This window comes from Ursus maritimus, unplaced genomic scaffold (assembly GCF_017311325.1).
Source record: "Ursus maritimus isolate PB19 unplaced genomic scaffold, ASM1731132v1 scaffold_28, whole genome shotgun sequence".
NCBI lineage: Eukaryota > Metazoa > Chordata > Mammalia > Carnivora > Ursidae > Ursus > Ursus maritimus.
In genome coordinates, this window is record NW_024425341.1 from 5603679 (window position 1) to 5627969 (window position 24291).

At 44.4% G+C, this 24291-nt stretch overlaps 1 protein-coding gene across 7 annotated transcripts in view; it reads right to left on the reverse strand.

Annotated features, from left to right (window-relative positions):
- Positions 1-3859: 3859 nt before the first annotated feature.
- TACC1 (transforming acidic coiled-coil containing protein 1) overlaps positions 3860-24291 on the reverse strand; it is an 85877-nt gene continuing 65445 nt past the window's right edge. For all 7 annotated transcript variants that reach the window (XM_040643238.1, XM_040643237.1, XM_040643240.1 and 4 more), the window contains 9 exons: positions 23830-23882; positions 18567-18692; positions 16920-16996; positions 15252-15295; positions 13529-13689; positions 12470-12576; positions 9706-9826; positions 8307-8623; positions 3860-4586 (listed from right to left, as the gene is read on the reverse strand). In XM_040643238.1, the coding sequence (XP_040499172.1) occupies positions 8555-8623; positions 9706-9826; positions 12470-12576; positions 13529-13689; positions 15252-15295; positions 16920-16996; positions 18567-18692; positions 23830-23882 (758 nt within the window). In that variant the 3' untranslated portion in view covers positions 3860-4586; positions 8307-8554. The remainder of the gene's footprint in view (positions 4587-8306; positions 8624-9705; positions 9827-12469; positions 12577-13528; positions 13690-15251; positions 15296-16919; positions 16997-18566; positions 18693-23829; positions 23883-24291) is intronic.

A 24291-nucleotide genomic window follows, 5' to 3' on the forward strand; every position in this document is an offset into this window, starting at 1 on the left:
ACGTACGTGCGAGATAAAAGTTCCACGGCTCGGGGCTTCCCTCCACTGCTTAATTCTCACCGCCAGCACGTCTGCTCTCTTCGGTATCAGAGCCTCCCTGTGGGTGTTGACCGGCGGTTTGACTGGCGCCCCCCAGTGGCCATCACACACATCTGCATGGGAAGCTGCTGCAGGAAACATTTCTGCCGAAAACGGATGATGTTACAAGAATCAACTGAAAGGGAGAAATTTTAAAAATGCGGCTGGAAAAATCAGGACCTCATAAAAGGCACATGACAGCAAGTGCCACCCTTTCGGGGGGGATCTGAGGTGTACGTGCTTTATTGCACGGCACCTCGAGGTCTGAACGGGTCTGGCTGGACACTTCGAAGATTTTAGTAAACTATGGTGATTATGCCTGAACGCACCACGCTCGCTATCGGCGCTGTCATTTTTGATGTCTAGAACAAAAAAGGCGTAAGTCTACAGAATGTCTTATGGAATGCTGAATATTTGCGATTATGAGTTTGCACATCTTAAGAACTCAACACGTCTTGTCAAAGGAATTTATTCTCAGAAAGGCGGACAGTACAGGCTGGCCACCTCCACAGGGTGTGCAACCAAAAGCCTGAGTCTGCGGGCATCTTGTCTTGAAACCCTTGAGCGTGTGTCAGCTTGAGTCATGGGAGTGTTGGGGACAGTGGCTGTCATGACACCCTCGGGAGAGGCTTAGAGGATAAAACCTGACTTCATCCCGTGGACAAAACTGAGGCCTAGTTTGGAGCGGTTGGCTGGAGAAAATGAGCACAAACCTGGCTGTTGGCTTGGGGCTTGGACCCAGGCCTTTCCCCTTCCTGTGCAATATGGGCTGGCGTTCGCCTCTCTGAACGCTGCAGCCCCATGGACTCACCATCTCGTGGCAAGTCCACTCCTGTCAAGACATATCAAGATAGGCCTTTCAAGAATGACTTTGAAAGGGAAACCGGGGGACATTTTGCCTTAGCGTCAGCACTTTGGACAGACCTGTAAAATCACAAATCAGAGGAAGGGAACTGTCCAAAGAAGGGAGTTGGGGCCTGACCAAATGGAGTTGACAAAAACTAGGCCTAGAACCCATGGCTCAGCCTCCCATGCTGAGCTCTTTCTGCAAAGCCAGGATGCCTGAGAGGCAGAATGGAGTTCTGTTTTCCCTTTACAGTGCTTTTCCAGTACAGTAACCAATTATGCATCCCTGGTTAGGTTTCACGCTCTCACATTCTTGAACTGGGGAGACACCATGCAATGTCCTCTCTGCTACCCACTTGAGGTGAGGAAAGAGCAAGACAATTCATTTGGTGAATAAAGTCATCCTCTGTCAACATGGAGTGGCCTTAAGTCAACACGGAGTGGCCTTAAGGAGGATGGGAGGAGATCAGAGAACTGGGTTCACATGCCAGCTCCACCTTCCTGTTAACCGATTCATGTTGAGTGTTTCTTAGCCTCATTTCCCCCCATCGGTTTAAATTAAAAAAAAAAAAAAGCCACCCACATGGAATGGTTCACATGACCTATTTGTATAGGTACTTGGCACAGAGAGGACTCAAATGTCGTTTACCATTTCCTTTAAATTAGCTAAAAAGTGAAGTTCTGTTAACTGGATTATATCTGGTCCATTTCTGCATGTATATGCCCAAGAAGACATTTTCTGGCAAAGGAAAACTCGAGATCATGGATACCTAGGATCTCGCGGCTGGCACAGGTCTGGGGGGTCTTGGAACGGTCTGGAGCACACGAACAGGGACATCCATCCCCATTTAATTGCTCAGTCACCCTAACTTTGGGATCTGTCTTCAGCTAATCCTCTACATTTCTACTTCCTATTTATCTCCAATCAAAGAACAAAGTTAGGTAACTCTTACGTTGCCAAAGCTTTGTTATTTTGAGATGTCTAATAAAACTAACAGCAAAATCATTTGACTCTAAGAGGGAGCCTCCATCTGAAACTTTGATAAACTCCAGGTTTTAGGTGATGATAATCGCTCTCCTGCAAGGACCCAAGGGCCCGGCACGATGCATGCATTCCCACGGAGCCCTTGGACACCCCCTCGTGAGGCGGGAACTGTTACCCCGAGCTTGGAAACTGAAGCTCAGGCAGGCGAAATGACAGAGAAGCTGGATCTGAAGCCAGCCTGAGCCGAATGCTGGTCTACGCAGCCTGGTGCTGGGCTGGATTTGTGTGTCACTGTCCCTCCTCCCGGACCCCTCCAGCGCTCAGCGCCTGCCACAGCACTGACGGTTCCACGCCAACTGGACCTGCGTGGGGGTTAGATTTATGTCGTGACTAAACTGTAAGCACCACTGGGTCCCCATCCTCTAGCACATAACTCAGATAAAATAACCTGTAAATCACAACTGGGCAAAGACTTGTAGATTAGGAATGGCTTTCTGCTGGCAAAGAAGTTTTAATTAGCATATCATTTATATTTCAGTGACGTTTCAGTCAAACTTGAAAACAATCTCTCTCGCTGACTAAGCCTCAGAAACTTCGCACGTTTCACTTTCGACTGGAGGCGGAAGTATCTGGTAAGCGAACACATGCATGCAGGAGAAAGGTATTTGGTTTTGACTGGTCCTTAAACGCCCACAAACTTGGAAAATGCCTCCGGAATTATCCAAGTCTGGGAGGACTTGGATTTTAAGATCTTGAGAAGGACGAAGGACGAAGGACGAAGTGACAATTTTGCTGCCCCTTTTGAGTGAGGGCAACAATGTTTGCTAACATGCAAGCTATGCAGTCTTGGCCACATTTCTCTCTGGGCCTCGGTTTCTATTGTTGCAAAAGGACTTAAGTTGGTAGACTGTTTTTCTCATACTTTGACCACCGGCCATAGTAAGAAATTAATTCTTCGTCATGACCTAGCACATACACCCGTCTACCTGCAACAGATTTCGTGAAACACGACTTATCCTTAACTTCTGCAGTACTTTACCTCCTGTCATGGTTTCTCTTAGAAAATACAGCTCGCCACTTACTAAAATGATCCCGTTTGCAAACGTGTGAAAATCGCTTTTGGTCTCATGCTATCTAAGAACAAAACTCTGTAAGAGTAGGAAGGTAATTTCCATCTCCTTCTTCCCAATAATGCTTAGAAAATGATGACATTTCCACCGCTGTGAGCACGGAGCGAAACGCAGGATCCCTCCTGCTGGGATCCCTCCTGCCGGTTCAGGAGCACAGAGGGAGAAACATTCTTTTTAGGAAATTTAGGGGCTGCAACGTCTTACGATGCGGCCAACAGGCTCGGGCTCTCCTCAGTGGGTCTCCCACCAAGTTGAGACGTGGGGCGTAACTAGCCTTTTAATTGATCTTTCCCTGCAATAAAACTTACGAGGTCTCCTGCCCAGGCCCCTCTCCCTTTAAGCACAGAGGTGGCCAGGCCGGTACTGAAAATGGTTTTCCTGGGCTTAACCTAGAAGAAACACAAAACGTGAACAATTTTCTGTGGGCTGTTCTGCAATGTTTGCACAGTCCTGGCTTCTCCTGCGTCTGTCAATGAGTCTGAGAGCTGGAGGGGACCTAGGTTCTCAGGGCTTGAAAAATGCCAGGGCAGACAAGCCGTCTCTAAGCAAAACCAAGAAGCACGCAATTAAAAACTTTGTTTGCACAGATGCGAAGGCATGGACATTTATACGGCAAGGTCTGAATTCCAAAGTTTGTTTGTTTTAATTACATACCCAACCGAAGGCATGAAATTTCACAAAATGAGTTCCGTGAAAATGTCATCTGTTCTATTTTTAGATTGAAATATGGAGCTCTGAAAAGCAGGGCTGTCATAAATGTTCACACTTGGGGATAAGATGACTTCTAACCAGGGGGAAAAACACTCCCACACCCAGATCCAACAGTGGTAAACAGTTTTTATTCAGGCAATGAAACATGGAAAAAATATATTAGTAATCATTATAATAATTTCATTTGTGTGAGTATAACTTTTACAAATATTTACCTGACATATAAAAGGGAAAGTACTGTGCATATAAAATTTATGTAGATGATTTTTCCACACAACACAATCCTGATAGCAGTAGTCGATGCAGCGCTCGCTCCTGCAGACGAGAGGCTCCTCACACGTGGCTCGGCGCCCGCGGGCACGCAGCGGAAGCAGATGTTGGCACGTGAGCACACATGGGCATCTACTGGCAAACACACACTTGCTAACAGCAACACTCAAAGGTTTGCTCCTCCCTCTGAAGTCTGAAAGGAATGCCTGGATCCCGTCCCCCTGGGTGACAAGGACGGCGTGGAGGCTGCGTGTGGGGCCGGTAACCCGCAGGCGGCCCTGTGTCGGGACTGGGCGTGGTGTCCGAGTTCAAATCTGTCCGTGTCCACGTGGAAATTATTCACAGAGCACGGGTTAACCACGTGACGAGGACACACTGTGTATATTTCAGATGCCACTGAAAGGCAGAGGGGGACAAAGTGATACCTTCACAGCTCTACAGTGAAGAGGGGACACAGGGAAGGTTCGAGCCACACCTCAGCTCTGTGCCTGGCCTCCTCCAATGAGCTGGAAGCGTTTTTCGGGCTGCCACAGGCCAGCGTCACACGCGACATCTCCATATTAGAACTATAACCAGAATATATATATATATGTAATAGCTGTAACCATATTATAGTTAATACAGTCATTCCTTAGGAATCTTGTTTGTCCAAATCTACCTGCATGCTAAGAGGCACAGAAATGGGGTCGCATTTGGACAAAGAACTACGAAAAGTGCAATCTTTAGTCTCCAGAATGCTGGCTCTGGGCACGAGGGCGTGGGTCTTCCCTGGAAATGCTGCCCTTGACATCATCTTCCAGAGGAGACCCTTCGAGAGAAGTGTCTAGAGTATCAGTTCCTTTACCTTTACTGTGGGAGACCCGAGGTTTGAGTGATCCATTGCTTTCCTAAAGCCACTGGAATCTGGAGGCCAGTCAAACCTTTTTGGACAGAAGTCTCCTCAAAATGCTACTTCCTAAAAATCTTTGAAGATGACTTCTTAGACCTTTGGCTTGGCATTCTGGGATTCCCAGACTATATTTGATACTTTTATAAGCAAATAATAATCTGTTATCTTTTAAATTCTTTAGAATATATACATCTTTACTTTAAAATCCTTTGCCTAAATCATTTAATCTTTCAACACCTAGTTTCTCTCTTGCCAACAAGAGGATAAAGTAAGAAACCCACGTCATCCGAGAGCAAGCTCACACGGTCACGGACTACAGAGGGACGACGGTCGTGGACGACTCTGGAGCCGGCGACCGCTGGTAGTGAAGAACCAAAGGAAATAAACAGGGAGTGTTAGAGCTTCTGCCCCACCAAAAAAGGGTGTGCTGAATCATCTCCGACCACGGCACACCAGACTTCCCAAGGCCTGCTCTTTGTAATTCTATTCTGAGCCGCAGAGCCACCGCTGGGCCCTCTTGTTACCTGGCTTGATGGAAAATGAGTGCTTCACCCTGGCTGCTTAGTCAGCCCAGGGACGTTCGGGGCACCTGGTGCTGCCCGTATATAAACAGCACTCAGTCAGGGCTGTCTCATGAATATCTAAGTGTTTGTGGGAGGGTGGCGCAAAGTGTGGGACAGGAAGGAAGGGTAACTGGCTGGAAAGAAAGCTCAGCTTGAGCTAGCCTCCAAAATGAAACGTAAATCTCCCCTTAGATTCCATATCATTCTGGAAGGCTGCCAGATCCTCAGAGTTTTTCACCGTCATGTGCTCCTGCACTTCCTAATTTGGGCTGGGTCTGAAGAAGCCAGAAACCACGTGAGAAAACCGGGCTTCTCAATATTTCCAGAACAGTTTTACAGAACAAAAGGTTTGGGCAGGTCACTGGCTTCCAGGAGCTTCTCCAAATTAAGTAAACCTCAGGAGGTCTGACTGTAACTGACCAGCCAACCAAGTGACCAACTGTTCAGTCTGTCTCACGCTAAATCTTCCCATTAAAATACTTTTAGATAAAGACTATCTATCTACACTTTGGCAAAGTCAAAACCTTAAGAAATAGCTCTGGGTTCAGAGCCTCAACAAGACTGATCACCTAATACCCTCACACCCAGCTGGGACAGCAGCTTCCTTTCACCTCCCCTTCCCGCTCTTGTCAACGGGGTTTATTACTGCCAACCTAACAAGTCATGACCCTCGTACGCTTTGAAACAAAACTCTAGGCTATATTCTTACTCTTTAGAACTTTGAAAGTTTTTTTTTCTTTTGCTTATTTTTAAAGAAAAACAAACACACTTCTGCCCAGGATATTCTCTTGATTTGCCACCTGAACAAGCTACATTTTTATTCTTGTTGGAGAACATCTATTAAGTGAGGAGGAAGAACATTCCCTGTACCGGCCATGGCTGAGAAGCCAGCGGCGGACACTGCTTAACCAGGGCCTTTTCATGGTCCTTGCGCGGCAACCTCATTCACTGGGGTCTTTTTAGGGGGTCTCTTCCACCAGCGTGCTACGGAAGGATTGTCGTCACCTTGGTTTTAACACACAGCTACTTTTTTTATATACATAAGAAGCCTAAACGGAGGACTGTGGATTTAGGATGGAGACCGCTATAAGCCTTTCATGCCTCAAACAGATCAATATAAAACAAATAAACATGGATATCTCACCAAAACACAGCAGCAAAAAGGTTTAGCAACGCTTCTTTCTGCAAAACGCAAAGTTAACTTCCCTAGTAGCGGAGGACTGAGAGAGATCAGTTCCACCAGCTGGAGACACTTGCACGTCATCAGTACTGTGACGGTAGTGTCGCCCTCACACTGAACCACAGCGACTGCTTTCAGAGCCCACATGATTGTCAAGTCACTTCTCCGACCACAGATCATTTCTGTTGTTCTTTTTTATACAAAATATTAAGACAGTAGGCTTTAAAATACAGCCTAAGCACCAATTACGATAAATGCATATTGGTAAGACGTGACTTCTAGCTTTAAAGGACATTAGGGACCTCCCTGGGGCTAAAGACTGCACCCATGTGAATAGTACACTGCTAAAGAAAAATGCATTTTTAAAGATCTACAGAGGTTCTCCACTAGGCACAATCATTGCTGAAGTTGGATCATGCAAGAGTTTTTACAAGAAAGGTACGAAAACTTACATGTACTGAATATAGTGCATATCACCATGAAGACTTTCAGGGTGTAAGATTAAGACAAGAGTGCTTTCAGACGCCGCATGGGTTTGGTTCTGTCTACCAGATGGAAGGGGGTTCACTGGCGTTACATGGAAAATCTCCGCCTCGGGGTTAATGGCCCCATCACTCTGACCCACATCCAGGAAGAGCTTGAGGAATTTGGTTTAGTGAGCGGGGCTCTGCTCCCTGCACTCCTCTCCTCCGGGATCCAAATGCCCTTTGTTTAACAATATTTAAAATGTGCTGATTGTTGGAGTGGGTCACATGATTTTTATAGCCCGTTTTGTTAAACATTCTACTAAGTTTGAAAGGATTTTTTGCCTTAAAAAAAAAAAAATCCAAATAACAATGCACCACACTCGTAAAAAACCAACTGTTTCTTCACCTTACAATTGCTGGCAGGATTACAGTTACGTTTTAACTCAATGAGATCGCCTAATTTTACAAGTAGACTTTGTTTGCATTTTTGAAATAGAAAGATGATGAAGGGTCAATGCTGATTCTATAGCAACAAATAGAAGCAGAGGAGACGGAACGGCTCTGGGACAGACTTGCCAAACCTCGGCTTGGAGGGAGTCCTGCCAGCGCTGCCCTTCGTGCAGTCTGGGGACTGACCCCAAAGGGGCCACCGTGGTCAGGGCTGAACAGTGTGCAAAGAAACACTGTGGCAAAATGTCTCCCCCAGACGTAAAACCTGAGTCTGGGGTCTTCGCACCTTCAATGCCCCGAATTCTGAGGTTGGCATTCTGGGCCACGACTCTATTTCAAAACAGGGTTTTACATTTATGGAAATACACTCTTGTGTGGAGAAGCTCTTATCTGACTCTGCTTCAGACAACAAAACAGCAGCACATATATAAACATACATGTGTGTGTGTGTGTGTGTGTGTGTGTGTGTGTGTGTAGAAACGGGTACTCAGAGTCCCTTCTTGTTTATAAACTACAAGTAACAATAGGCCAGATTATTTCCTCCCTCCAATAAAACCACTGATGTTGAACACTACATTTAAAAGATGAGATAAATAAGTCACCAAAAAATTCAGACAGGTGGTGGACAGCAGATGACCCAAACAGGAGCCACAAAATCCCAAATTCAACGTGCTCAGAAAAGCAAACGGACAAAAGACAGAGAAATCACGACCCCAAACTTAGCAGCCTGACCAAACCTGTCGGCGGACAGCGCTCGGACGCCACTCCTCCCGGGACTATGCGGTGCTCTAGGGTTCCTTCCGGGGCTGTTTGTCGGCAGCAAAGCGGGACAGGCAGCAGTAGGCATGTGCTTTTCTAAAGTTCTTGTTTTTTTTTTTTTTTTTTTTAACTCTGCGAAGGGACAATTATTCCTGGATAAGGCAAGATAACTGTGGTTAAGAGAAAAGCAGCCAAATGCAGATCTGCTGAGCTAACGGGGGGAACCTCAGTCAGTCTTCCCCAGCTTCGCAATCAGCTCGTCGCAGATTTTCGTTAGTTCCTCGATTTCTTGGTTCTGAAAGACAAACGACATGGTTATGTAGGCCACTTCGTATTCTGAGATCAAGACAATTACAACCAAATAGTCCGAAGACTGGCTATGCTCTGCCTTGACATCCTAGCTCAGTGCTTCGTAACTTTTCTACATCAGAGACCCTTTAAAGAAAGGGACACTTCTCCCCTGAAAAATGTTCCTGAGTTCACAAAGTCATGCTCCATTTGAGGAGGGGATGAGGGTAACCACCGGCCCTCTGCAGCTCGTCCATGAACCTCTTAGTTCTCAAATTTTCTTGTTATCACAGGAATTACCCACAATACTTGTTACAAACACAGGCATCTGGGACCTCACTCGGCCCATAAGCACCTCCAGGGACCTGGGATTCTGGAGTCTGAGTATCCCAGGGAACACGGGCTACGGGTTAGCAAACCCCATGGTAGAAACCCTTGCCCCCAGCTGAAGGGATGCCACAGGCATGAGTCCAGAATTGGAGACACAGTAGGAAAAACACCAGAAGCACACCAAAAAAATGAAGTCCAAGAATCACCGAATACTGAGAAAGAGGGACCTGATTTTTATCTACATAGAGCAGAATTTCTCAACCACAGCTCCACTGACGTTTTGGGCCGGACCAGTCTGTTGTAGGGACTGTCCTGTGCGTTGTTCGATGTTCAGTAGCATTTCTGGCCTCCACGAATGAGATGCCAGTTGTGACAACTAAATACACCTCCAGACGTTGCCCATGTCCCCGGGAGGGTAAAGTTGCAATGCGGGGGCAAGATGGCTTCGTGTATTACATAAAAAAACAAGAAGAAAGAAGAAGAGATAGCCTCACAGCCTAAGAAGCGTCTGGTCCCCTAAACTTTAGTGAATGCAATTTCCTCTCTGCATCCTGCCTGGGGACGTTTCCTACTCATGTGCCTGGGAATTAATGGTCTGCCTTGTTTGTGTCCACCTGAATCCGTTCCCAGAGGAGCTGGATCAAAGTGTCTGGGCAAAAAGACAAGGCTTCTCTTTCATCCAAATCCACTACAAGCTAGCCACTGCCAAGAGGGAAAACCAAGTGGCTCTCCGGTCGTCACACCACACCCTCTGTGTACCTTCTGCTGGAGGGCTCTTTCGAGGGACTCCACCTTCATCTGCTCCTTCCGGAGTCCGGCATGGAGAGCTGCGCTCTCGGCCTTTGCTTTCGTTCGAACCTGAGCGATCTCTTCATTGGCTCTGTTTGTGGTGTTTTGTTTGCAGGATAAAGGGACAAGAAGCACCTGGTTAGTCATCAGTCATAGGTAAGGAACCAAGATACTAACCGCGGACGTCTGTGAGACACAGACTAAAAGAAATGACAACACAGTAAGGGAAACGTCGGTGACCTAAATCATTCCATTTAAATTTATAAATATTCAACTGACACACAACTGCTAAGGAAATTTCCAAGGTGCAAACCAGTGGTAGAATTAATCTCACAGGCCACAGTGAGTTCAAAATTTATATGTCACTAGAAAAGGGAATCATGTGACAGTTTCTACAGCAATCTTGGATTTTTTTTTTTAACTTAGGATAATAGCAGGCAGGGTCATCTGCAGGATTGTCACAGCTAGAGAGTGAGGACACTAACCACTGACATCCGACACTAGAACTTAAAGTGACTTTACTAATGAGATACAGAAGAAATTTTAAAAGCCATAAATGTCAATTGATAAATAGACAATTAATTGATGAAAGGATGCTAAGAACTCAGTAGTAGTCAGAGGCACGCAAATTTAAATGATAAAATTTTAAAAGTTATCAGACTGGCAAATATTAAGCAGGATGATCTTATTCTATGATGGCCAAGATACAAGGAAACGGACAGGCTCACCAGCTGATGGGGGTAATGAAAACTGGCGCTGTCTTTGTGGACGGTGATATGGTTGCAACTATTATGATTTAAAATGCACACATCTTCTGACCCAGGGATTCCCTTGAAGTAACGTATCCGCAGCAAGACTCCCACTTTGCACAACTGTGTGCAACAAGGATGTTCACTGCAGCATGGTTTACGACAGAAAAAGCCTGAAACTATCTAAATGCCCATCAATAAAGGAATGGAATAATCCTACAATCTAGTAAAATAGCTAGACAGAACTATATGTTTTGACATGGAAAATGGCTATGACATATTATTAAGTAAAAAAGGAAATTTGTATTTTAGGACTCCGATATTATAAAAAAAAAAGTCTAAAGCCATTTTGGGTAATATTTGTAAAGGCACAAAGAAAAAACTGGAAGGATACACAATAAACCTTTGAAAGCAGTACGTCTGGGAGCAAGAATGAGAGAGGGGAACTTGAAATGTTTTACAAATATGAAGATGACAGATAGCAAAAGTACAAGTAGGTATTGCTTTTTAGTTAAAAAGAAGTTGGAAGCATTCTTCAGACTGTTCCCCAGGATAAATTCCAAATGTGCCAGATTTAAGGGTTAAAAAAAAAAAAAAGCCATAAGAGTATTAGAAGGAAAACACGGGAGAATATTTATATCCAGCCCAGAGAAGATCTTTGTTACCACGACAGAAAATCCTGAATAAAAGAAATGACTGACAAATTTCACTACATGAAAATAAATTCCCGCATATCAAAAATACTAGCAGACAAAAGACAAATTAGAAAAACCGTTCACAACTCATATCACAAAGGGATGGCATCCTTAGTGCATAAATATAATAATATATTTATATATACAATATATAAACTGGTAATAGAAAACTGGGCAAAGAATAGAATCATTCAAGGTAAAATATATTCATTTTATAGACAGTTTATAGACAGCATATAGACAGTTGCTAAAATATATTCAATTTTACTTGTAAGATAAACACAATCAAAACTACACTGAATAAAATAAATGCTCTATTTTTTTATCAAAAAAAAAAAAAAACCACACCCCAAATAAACTGAAATGCCACCTTTATCTACTGGACCTGCAGAAAACCAAAAATCTGGTGTGTTGGCCAAGCTGTAGGGAGAAGAGAAGCTCTCATACTTCATGTAGGGACAAACTGATGAAAGTTGAATGAGGGCAATTTGACAACATTTATCATAATTACAAATTCATAGATTCTTTGGCCCAGCAATTCCTTTTCCAACATACAACCAGCTCACCAAATGCATGCCCAATGAAAATAATCCAAGGTTCCTTACTGCAGCCCTGTTTGTAGTGGATGGTAAATAACCTGAGTGTCCCACAGGAGAGGGGTCGGGTTAAACAAATGACACATTTCACACTGGAACATTACATGGCTGTTAAGAAAAATATGGAAGCTCTTCATGGATTGCTATGGAAAGATTTCCAAACTACACCGCTAACTGAAGAAAAAATAAAGTATGCTGTCATCTGCATAACAAAGGGAGACTCTCACCACAGTAAAAAAAAAAAATGGTGATCTCATGGTGTGCTGGAGGTGACAGTTAAGGCTACTGTCGTGTGATATATAAATAGAGGAAATGAACAGGTTGTACACCTTAAACTTGCACAATGATTTATGTTAACTTTATCTCCTTAAAACTGGGGGAGACGGAGAGGAGGAAAAGTAGATCTGCAAGGACTGGAGGAACTAATGACCAAATACCCTGGGTGAGGAAGTGGGGGGGGGAGGAGGAAGTGGGACGGGGTGGGAGAGAGATACTGTGTATCTTTTTATTCTTTCTAATGTTTGAACCATGTGAAGGATCTACCTATTCGAAAAATTAAATAATAAAACGCACGTGTGTGCACACACGCCAATGCAACCTGGAGTTGCCCAGCAGGCTTGAGGGTGTTTTTGGCCTTTTTCAACTTTCCCACCACACCATGAACCGTGAAACAGATTTTATCGCGAGCTCTCACTTGTCTAGTTTTTCTTCTGCGTGGATCTTCAGAGCCTGGTAACGCTGTTCCTCTTGTTTAACTCTGGCTAAGTAATCCTGAGCACATTTTTTCAAGGCTTCTTCATTCTGTTCCAAAGTGACAATTTAAAATAAAAGAAACTGGTCATTTTATTTTTCTTCTACTAGTGACAAACCTGATGTACCAGAGTTTTCATTTGCGAAAACCTAATTAATTCAGATGCCTTTAGGTTACACTCCCTGATAATTCAAAACAGGCACAAATAATTCTTACGGAAGAAATTCTAGATAATTTCTACATGTATAAATTTTCAAAACACAGTAAGGTTCAGTTATACCAATACACCCAGTTTAGGGAGGCCGTCATTCAAAAGCGAATAGCAGAGGTGCCTGGCTGGCTGAGTCACTGGTGTCCATGACTTGGGGTTGTGAGTTCAAGACCCACATTGGGTGTAGAGATTACTTAAAAAATAAATTAAAAAAAAAAAAAAAAAAAAGAGCTCAAAAGCAAATGGCGACCTTAGCCTCATTTTAGGTAAATTGGCCATTCTCATTTTTATTTTACTATAAAAAAAAAAGAATGTTCCCTGCCATGTGTCCTATTGATGGTATGCAACTAAGGTGGGTAAATATGCCCACTTACATGTAAATTTGAAACATTATACTTATTTTCTTCTGGAATATGTAGCCTGAATTTTTCAGTGCTAAATTTTCCCTTTACTAATATTAAATTAAATTGGTGAATTATCAAAACAATTTCTAGAATTCTCCTAGGGGTTCCACACTCTTACACTCCTTGCCACACTCTGGCTGTGGCCTGACCCAGAAGGGGGACGACCAAGATGTGCCACCTGGTGGGTCAGATGCCTAAACCACCAGAGAGAGAGAGAAAGGGGGAAAGAAAATCTCTAGCTTCACTGGAACAGACGATACAAGGCGGGTGATGTATGGGCCCCAAGCCCCTGTTTAGAAGGCTACCCACACTGCTGGCATATATGTTTAAAGATCCATTACGTAGAAAATACACTACTAAGGAGACAAAAAGAAAAGGACATGCTACCTTCTTGAACCCTTCCAGAACACCCTTCAGGTTCTCATATCTCCTGAAGAGATCAGAAAGGGACCTTTCCACAGAGTTGAGGTCGGCCAGGGCCTGCTCCTTCTCCATGGTCAGTTGCTGGAAGCTTTTCTGAGAGGTCATATTTGTCCTCTGTTCATCTTCTGTGAACCACAATCAAAAGTAAGGGCAGATTCATACAACAGATGGTTATCAGCTGTCCTCTGTGACTAAGCCATATCCTTGGTAGGGGACCCAGCAGCGGACATAACAAAGTTCCTCTCAAGGACTTACGTTAGAGGGGGATTCGGATGGTGACAAGTGATGGGGGAAAACCAAAGCGGAACAAGAGGAGTGGGGTTCCTTTTTCAAATAGAGTGGCCTCTCTCAGAGGAAAGTTCTGAACGGGGACACAAAGGAGCTGAGGGTGGGAGCCATGCAGCTACCCGGCAGGAGAATATTCCAGCATCAGAATAGCTGTGGCAGAGGCCCTACGCTGGGAAGGCATGAGGTGATGTGGACCGTAGAAAGTATGACATCAGCGCTTAAGCAGAGAAAGACAGGCAGTCAGTCCTGACGATACTGGCTGCAGAGTCGTTTCTAAATTCAATGCAGGAGCACCAACCACTGTCGTTTTATAAAAGGTCCCAGTGCGTCGCGTACAGGGAAAAAGTACAAACTGCACCAGAGTAAGGACACTGCACGCCGACGAAGAGCCCACCCAGGAGTTACTGATGATGCGGGTAGGTCATCAACACTCTGGGTGCCAGGTGGCGGGTTTTTCACAGAATTCAAGCGTTTGCTAGCCTCTCAAATGAACCTAACTACGGCTGATGCTCATTATTTGCAAGTTCATCTCCTTGCTAATGTTTATTTGTAAACCCCAGATCAGTACTTGTGGTGCATTCCCGGTCACGCGCAGAGTGACAAAAAATGTCACTTGACGTCACATTCTTGGCTGAGGCTGCACCGGGCGACACGCTGCCTCCTTGTTTCACACTGTAAACAAGTGTCCTTTTTAGTCTATTTAGTATCATGATTTTTGCGTCTTTGTGCTTTCTGTGGGTGATTTTGCCGTCTAAACTGGTCCCTGAGTGCCACGCGGAAGTGCTATCGAGGGCTTCGAAGAGCAAGAAGGCTGCGATGTGCCTTAGGGAGAAAATGCCTTCGTGAGATCACCTTCATTCGGGCACCAACTACAGCACTGCGGGCCATGAGTTCAATGTTAATGAACCGACATTAAACCAGATGTCTTTAAACAGGAATACAGAAGACAAGGCTACGTATTGACAAAGCTGTCGGGGCCCCGCAGGAACCTCGCTCTGTACTTCCCCTAAAGCAATGGCTTGGTATTTGCTAATTCAGTGTTTGTGGCAACTCTGTAGAACGGAACCACTGCAAACAGTGAGCATCAGCTGAATCTAAACGAGGGACAAATGGGAGCTTGTATTCGGAATCACCTAGGGAACCTATGGGTCACACCACAGAAAAAAAAGTCCAGGAGCTCCTGGGTGGCTCAGTGGGCTAAGCATCCACCTCTTGGTTTCGGCTCAGGTCATGATCTCAGGGTTGGGAGACTGAGCCCCAAGTCTGGCTCCCCGCTCAGTGGGAGTCTGCTTGAGAATCTCTCTCTCCTTCTTCCTCTGCCCCTCCCCCGCTCACGCCCGTACGTGCTCTCTGTCTCAAATAAACAAATAAAACCTTAAAAAAAAAAAAATGTCCTTACCAATCATTTGGGCAATGGTCTTTTCATATTCAGCCACAATTTTCCTTTAAAAAAAAGGATTATCAGAAGAGAATTTTCAATGGAAGTTGGAGAAATGCTGCCCTAAACAATTAAACACATTAACAAATGAACATTTGAACATCGCATATGATGTTCAACGAATATGTGAATGATGTTCAAATGAACAAATTTATATAACCCAGTTATCTGCTTTGGAGCTTTTTATATCTATATATTACTGTAAGATTTGTTGATGTTCAAAAAGGTTTTTCCGAAGATTTTATGTTTAACAAGGCTTCCATTCGATTTATTTTATTCTATTTATAGAAACTGCCTTCACTTTCTCTTTGCACCTCCTGTAAATGACCTCAAGGCAATACATTAATTTTGCCTGGACAAATCAATCTTTTACAAAATAAGTGACATTCTTGGTGTTTTTCCTAAGGAGTCTGATCTGAGTTCAGGCTTTTCTGGCCCCCATCCACCCTTTTGGGCAGTCTGTGCTCTCTGATCCAGTCCGTTTTACTGTCCTAGTTCCAAAAGCATTTCAGTTATTCAAAGACTTTAAAGATCACCCTGTCGTGTTAACCTTTCTTTCTGGCGAAGTGCAGTGAAGTTTCCCTGACCCTGTCCAGAGAGATGAGTGCTCTTCCCCGTGACCCCTCGGTGAGAAATGACAGCTCCCCCGCCCCTCACTGGTGGTGCCCCTCACTTTGGTCTGTGTTTCTTCCGACGGCCATTGTAAGCTAAGGGCAGGGGCTGTCCCCTCCTCTCCGCCACACCCAGCACGGGACCTCACGCCCAGTAAATGCTCACAAAGCGAATAACATAAGAGCTACAATTCGAGTGGGCATAATTAAAATGCTTCTTCATCGGGGCGCCTGGGTGGCACAGCGGTTGAGCGTCTGCCTTCGGCTCAGGGCGTGATCCCGGCGTTATGGGATCGAGCCCCACATCGGGCTCTTCTGCTATGAGCCTGCTTCTTCCTCTCCCACTCCCCCTGCTTGTGTTCCCTCTCTCGCTGGCTGTCTCTCTGTCAAATAAATAAATAAAATCTTAAAAAATAAAAAAATAAATAAATAAAATAAAATGCTTCTTTATCATTCAAGTGCTGACTGTACCAGTGTATAAATTATGCTTTTTTCTTCTTCTTTGATGCTGTTTAATTATTTCACAGCTTCTAATTCTCCTTTCTAGGGAATGAGCAGCAAAAATAAAAAGATTTCAATTTAAGGTCAATCGATTTTGTTTCCTGTTAACATGCTTTTCTAATCTATTTTGTGGTTATGAAATTTGAAGCCATCATGAATCACTGATTTTAGAAAAGTAGTATGAATTACAATGCCTCCATAACTGAATATGTCAATAAATCTTATTATCCTGTAGTGTAAGTGGATTTTTTCACATAAATTGATGTCTCTTCATAAGATGAGAATTTTGTGGATTCTGCTTACTTGTAATGTTCTCAACAACCCACAGGAAGCTACACTATTTGAATAACTGGTGAGCAGCACTCATTAAAAAACACTGTCAATCACAAATTAAGATGCAAATATCAATGCATCTAGTTCTCAACAGCTGGTTCTGGGGTAAGCAAATACTTAGATTACTACTAAATCTAATAATGCATAAAGGTACCCAACCCCTCCCCCAAACCTCTAATCTAACCTCATCTCCAAGACTTCTTGTCGGGTTTCTTCGTATTTTTTCTTCCATTCATTTGCTTCAATTTCCTTAGTGATTATCTAAATTATAATAGAGATAAAGCTTGGTTTTACCTCCTGAATCCATTACAGTTTGACTTTAAGACTGGAAACTGGAAACACACAGCCAGGTCCATCCCCAGACATTCCAGCTACGTTGGGAATATAAAGCCCCAACATCTGTGGGTAATGCTCACAAGCATTTGGGAAAATGTCCTTTCTGCCACACGGGATGATGGAGATGCAGCCCCCAGAGTAGAGGTGAACGGAACATCTCCCAGGGAAGTTCCAAGTGATAATCACAATCTCTGCGAACTTTACGCAGGTCCAGGTCTGGCTCTGCAGGCCCAGAACCATGACTGGGACAGGGCCCCAGAGGAAGAGCCATTGGCCTGGCAGAGGCTCACCTTAGTCAAAGTATAATCGTACTTAGCATAAGAAACAGAACTACGACAGCATCAGACCATTAGCATGACTAGCACATCCTCTTTCTACAGAGATTTCTGACTGCTTGATAAGAACGGAGTCATAACTAGGGGCTCAGACACTCAAAGCCTCCAGCCAGACGCACCTGTAGCTCATCGCCGGCAGGCTCTTGCTCGTTGGACCAGCACCCGTATCCCTGTTTGGGATGCCCTTGCTAAATCATCACCTCAAACTCCACGTGCCTGAACAGAGCTTAGACGGGCATCGCTGTTCTCCCTTTATTATACTTCTCCATGCTTCTCTCTAATTGATACAGTCTTTCTTTTGGTGCCTTTAACCAGAATCTCAAGAACCTAACAGCCAGCCCGTCTGCTTCAGGGGACGAGGCACATCCTTGCTCTGCTCCATTAGGCGGTCATCTCATCACTGCACTCTCGGGAGGGAGGTGAGGTCGTCTTTTCATTGATAAGATTCTGGTAGGCCTCACCACTGCTCCCAAGTTCTGACAAGGGGATCAGCTGACATCCCTCATTAAGAATCTAATGCTATTTTTTAAAGCTTTAAAAGACTTTTATATGAGGTTCTTAACTACTCTCACTGTATTATAAAAATCACATTGCTACACCAAGGGAATTCCCTTCTTAAAAAAAAAAGGTGGAATCATCAAGAAACACACAAACCAAACACATAAAATACAGCACAGAAATATAACGGGAGAGGGTGGTAACTGACTAAGAGCACACGACTGCATCTTCCATATTTCTCTGATCACCCAGAAGAGGCCCAGCAGTAATCTATTTTGAACAGAGGCTGTTCAAGAGACACAGGAAAGGAAGCGTTGATATGTTTAATTAAAGAATGGCTCAAAGCGGGAAGCAATTTTATATTATTGCAAGTCTGTTAAACGAAGGCACTGATTTAGTTACATATGTGGGAAGAGTTGGCAGAATTTGATACTTAAAAAACTTCAAGGCTCAAAGATAAAGAAGCGGCATCAGCTTTTCCCCGGGACTCCAGCACCAATGAGAGTTTTACAGGGAACCCTTTCTATGAGCTACACAAGCTGCAGGAAATCAGAACTTCCAGCGGGGAAAACACAAGCCCAACAGAGATGGGATCTCCCTGCCGGCGCACGGGCTTCACAAAGACAGGGAGTGATAAGTGGACAGAACACGAGGGCCTTTACCTCCTCTCTTATGAGGGTGAGCACGGCTGTCTTATCTGATTCACTGAGGCAGATGCCATCCAGGGGGCTCTCCCCTCCACAGGCCACAGACACGGGGGCCTTCTCCACAGAGGACTCCAACAGTCCCTGCGGGGGCAAGAAGTTAAACTTAATACCTTCAGCCTTCAGCTTCCTAACCCCAAGCATCCTTCAATAACTTCCTCATTACTCAATCGGTTACAATGTTAAAAAACATGTTTGAAGACAAAAACACAGCAGGGGAAACTTAAAAAAAAAAAAAATCTAGTTACAGTACTATCTAAAGGAAAAAGTACGCTAATGAACATGGGGGTTGGGAGAGCGAGTTAACTTCCATTTAACAGAGAGCCTAGTGAAGTTTTCTTCTTATCCAAAAAGGAGAAAGTGTGATTGTCACAGTGACCGGTCACCAAAGAATCACATGCATGAAAAGGAAAAATGTCTCATTTTTCAGGGGGTTTCTGGGGATGATGCATTCCACGTAACTTTTCCAAAAAAAAGTATCAACTTTTAAACATACTGAAGTATCAACTTTTAAACATATTGATAATTTCATGTACCTCCTTAGTCACTTTGGATGGAAATGTTTCTAAAATGGACTAGTAACTTTCAGGCCTCAGGAAGCAGAAATGGCAAGCACATCCGAATGCTGACTCCCCTACCCCCACCCCCGGAATGATTCAGGGCCACCAGGAACTTCAGTTGCTCTGTAGTGACGTCCCGCCCTGCCCAGCGATGCTGTCAGGTGGACAGCACGAATGGTCCCTGTACAAAGTGGCCACAGGTGAAGTCCAGGTCTGTGCCTGTACTTTCACTTTTTGGATTCTTCCTTGCTGTTAAGTTTTCAGTTCCCTTCTGATGCAGCAGCTTGCTTTTATCATACACTCAGGTTCCAGAAAGCCACGGTGGTTAATATTTTTTCACATGAACGTGGACTTCATTCCCTGCTCTTTCCTAACGGGCATTTTTGGCAGCTATTTCCTCCCACCTGTGTAAGCAAACATTTTTGTGTAAATAAGAAAAAAGCTGATCTAGTAACATCCAAAATACCAGCCCAAGTGACCTGGCAATAATCTCAACACTCATAAGAGTCTGTATAAACGAATCAGTTAGTGATTGGTTATAATTAATCAGTTCTCTGGTGTCCTGTTTGAACGAAGACTGAACAGAAAGCCCAAAGTCAACTTAGACCAGTGGCTTTTAAACTTTTCATGGTCATTACAACTCACTGTTTCTCTAGAAAATGCTCAAAAATTCACGCATAATTTTTGCATTTAGCTTCATGGAGACGCGCCTGATACAGAAAACGCCGGCTTAGGCCACAAAAATGGGGAATGAGAAAGCCACAAGCTGACAGCGCCTGTTTCAAGCAGCATCTGGAGGAAGCAGCCTACCCTGCCGACAGGAGTCCACGGTTCCGCCAGAAACACTATCCTGGGGTAGATCTTTCACTACAGCCAGAAGCCACTTGTGGTGGGCAGTCTCAAACATGGCGCCCGATGACCCCCACCGTGCTGGTACTCTTCTCTCATGTAATCTTCCCTTGAGTCTAGGCTGGACCTGGGGACTCACTTCTAAAGAGACTATGGTAAAAGCCATGGGATGTCACTTTTGAGATTAGTTTACAAAAAGACCGGTCCAGCTTCCACATTGTGAAGAACTCTCTAGGGAGAGGCCCACATGGCAAGGAATTGATGTCTCTGCCAACAGGTAGCGAGGACCTGAGACATGCCGACAGCCACGTGATTGAGCTTGGAAGTGGGTCCGCCCCAAATTGAGTCTGGAGGTGACCGCAGCTCTGGTCAACACCTTGACTGCAGCCTATGTAAGGTCAGAGGCACCCAGCAGAACTGTGCCAGGATTCCAGAGCCAGAAAGGAAGACATCAGAAATGTTTCTTATGGATAATGAATAACCTCTGGACATTTGAGTCAGCCCATTAACTTCCTGTGCCCTGCTTCTCCTCAAGAAACGTGCTCATACTCTTGCTTCCCATGTAAATTACCTACACGGAGGTAACACCCTAGGTCAAGCGGACACATTTGGTTCACTTTGTTGTTAAATTTCTGATTCTAAGTTAATACATTTTAAAATCACTCTTTTGTGTTTTTATTGGTTGAAGCCAGAATCCCCAAGTCAAATCAATTCTAGGAAACTGCCCTCCTGTGCCTCCCAAGATTTCGGGAAATAAGCCAAAAGAGTTTTCTTAGTAAGGAAAATATCAACGTCTATTCTAGAGATTGCCATTTCATTCTTTGTTGAGGGGATAAATGAGCTGTCTCCCACTTGCTCAACAGCTTAATGTGCCTGGAAGAGGCAACACGCCAAGTCGGAGGCAGGTGATCAGACCTCAGATGGGGAAGATATATCCAGATGAGAGGGCTCGGCAGCGTGCAGCCCTCCCCTGGTCACTCCCTTCCGCCTGGCCACGTGCTCTCCGGTCATGGCTCAAAATGCAACAGCTCTTACAAGGAATTTATGGCAATGGCCTATTTTAGCCATCTTTTTTCAAGAACCCTAGGATTTAGCTTTTCACCTTCTTAATCCTTTATGTTGCTTATCGAACAGCATGGAAAGCCTACAGAGGCTACCATCACAAAGAATTGACCCAACAATCTCATCCTGGGCTGGGCAATCTATTATGTTTAATACAGATGCTAACCCAATCAATCAGTCCCAGCCTTCCTAAAGGGTCCTATTTCATGTCCCCTAATCCTTTTCCCTGTTCCCAAAGCATTCACAACTGAGGGCCGAGAAAGACCTGTCTCTAGACAGTGGAACTCAGTGCAGTCCTGGTTGCAGACTGGCTGTGAGCATGGATGCCACCAAGGAAATCTCTCTGCTCACATCCTTGCAGTGGGAAAATGAGCACCACTGGTCTCTCACAGCAAGCTGAGTTCATCCCATCTTTTGTCCTTGAACCCACTGGAGCAGTACCACCCCAGCCACTTTGCTCTAACACAGACATCCTTGGAAAAATCAAATAAACTCAATTTTTAAGAAGTTTAAGCCTTCCTAAAAAAATAAATTGACTCCTAACTGAAAAAACGCTGCAGACCAATAGCTGATAAGCAAGATGAGACTTATTGCCCACCACTGACTGTGCTCTGGCCTTAGCCACCTTGCCCTGGCCGCCACCGACTGCGGGCCAGGAGACTGTAACAGGAATGCACTTCCAAGAAATGCAGAGAGCCTTAAACAAATGAAAGCTAGATGAACCACATGTCTTTATTCAATGGGTAGGTTCACAGAACTGAAAGGAATTCCATATGGTAAGAGTCAGATGTGTGAGGGAGAGAAGAGACAGGGGAGGCTGGGGAGAAAGGCAGAGTCCCAGCGCAGAAAGCCACATGGGCCACCGCAGGAGTCTGAACTTCTTCGAAAGACAAGGGAAGCCAACCAAGACGTTTAAGCAAAGAGTAGCAAGATCAGTTTTGTGTTTAAAACATTACCTTGGCTTATGTAAAAGGATGAGAGAACAGCCTGGAAACAGGGAGACTGGTTAGGAAACTACCACCATATTTAAAAAGACTGGTGGTGGCCACAGACTGGAGAAAAGTCCGTGGGTTATGGTTTCTGGACATTGAAACCACAGATTTTGCTTGTGGGAATAAGGGGGCGGGAGAAGCCCCAGGGGTCCCCAGGTTTGCAGGGTGGGTTATTAGTAACACTGACCACTCAGACATCCAAGGAAGAAACCCTGGGTGACTTTCACCAACTTTCCTTCACCACCACTGCACTCCAGCCACCATGTGCGTCTCCCAAGTCACCAAACAGTGATGGTTCTACCTGATAAATCTCTCAGCCTCCACCCCATCCTTTGAACTCTTACCTATCATGATGCTCCTTACTTAAAACCCCACAATAGCTCCCTACTGCTCCTACCATGAATTTCAAACCTCCTGGCACCATGTCAATGGCCCCTGATGATCTGGCCCTCAGCTACTGTATGTAGACCACCCTCCGATCACACGAAATGACTAACACCTCCGCTTCCTCATAAAGCCCACGCTCTTCACTCCCTGCCTTTGTGCAGGCCAACTCTGCTGTCCCGAACACCCGTCACTGCTTCATCTTGCAAACCTCGTTCTCTCTTTACAACTAAGTTCAAATGGAGAAACCTAAGACGACACCACCTTAACCACGTGATCAAAATTAATTCCACCGATAACGGGACACCCTGGGATCCACAACGGACTTCTGATGGCTTTGTGCCCAAAATGCATAAACCGAATTTAATTATGAGGAAACACTGGACGAACCCAAAATGAAAGATATTCTATAAAACACTGACCTATATTCTTCAAAAGCGTCAAGGTCAGGAAAGACAAAGAAAGACTGGAGAACTATCACAGACTACAAGAGACTGAGAACCCGAGAACTAAAAGCAACATGGGATCCTGAGCTGGATCCTACACCAGAAAGAGGACATTACTGGGACACCCGACACAATTCAAATACGGCTTACAGCTTAGATAATAATACTGTACCGGTGTTCATCGATTTTGATAACTGTACTGTGATTATATAAAATGTTAACATTCAAGGAATATGGGTAAAGATTTACAGGAATTCTTTGCACTACTTTGTAAGTCTAAAAAGTATAACATAATTTTGCTTTTAATGAGCTTAAATTCAGCCTCCCCAACACCTGCCGTGCAGGTGGTCGGCCCTGGCTCCCCCAGCCCCTGGAACACATACGATTACAACATGCACATTCACACGGTATCGTCAGTTTCCATTTTGTATCTACTACCAGGGTGTTCAAAAGAAATACAATGCAAGCCACGGGTAATTTAAAATGTTTCGGTAGCCATTCAGAAAGTAAAGAGATACACAAGTGAAATTAATTTTAATAATACAGCTCAGTTTACCTAATATATCTAAAATATCATCTCAACATGCAATCAATATAAAAGTTTAAGAGTTCGAGACATTTTATTTTCCTTTTTTTTTTTTTGTCCTAAGTCTTCAAGACTAGTTATATTTTATACGTACAAGACATCTCTATTCAGACTAGCGACAGGTCAGGTGCTCAGTGGCCACATGAGGCTGGTGGCTACTGGACAGCTCTCAGGATAGACTACGAGCTCCTCAAGTGAAGAAACTTTTATTTATATTTCAGCCCATCACCAAACGATGACTAGAATTTATTTAATGAATTAATGTGGGCTTTAAATACTGAAAAAAAAAAACCCAACCCTGAGCCCCATACCTCCCCGGCCCCCCACAAGTGTAGAACTTACGGTCATGGCGGATCCATCTTTTTCCATCTTCTGGCACGTCTCTTTCTCTATGCCTACAACACAGAGAGTCATTTTTACAGTTATCCCAAGAAGTCAGTTCCCGTCTTTCCTGGTGAAAAGACTCTGGAGACCCCAGTGCAGGTCCAGAGTGACGTCTATGAACCCATGAACAGCATTTCCAGATTTTCAAAGGAGCACTGGCACTTTGTTGATGGATGCATTGTCTGTGTTAAAAGTCCAAAATATTCAGAAGAAAGGGGAGTGTGCCGTCAGCCGGCCACAGGCAGAATCACCATCTTCAGGTGGAAAGAACAGCAAGGCTGCCCCCTTGTGTCCGAAAAGTTTTGTAAATAAATTGTTACTATAACCAAGGGACAACATCAGAAAGAGGGAACTACAACATGAATGTTATTTTTTATTACCGGGTCTGAATGAATTTAAATTCCAGCCCAGAAGGGTACC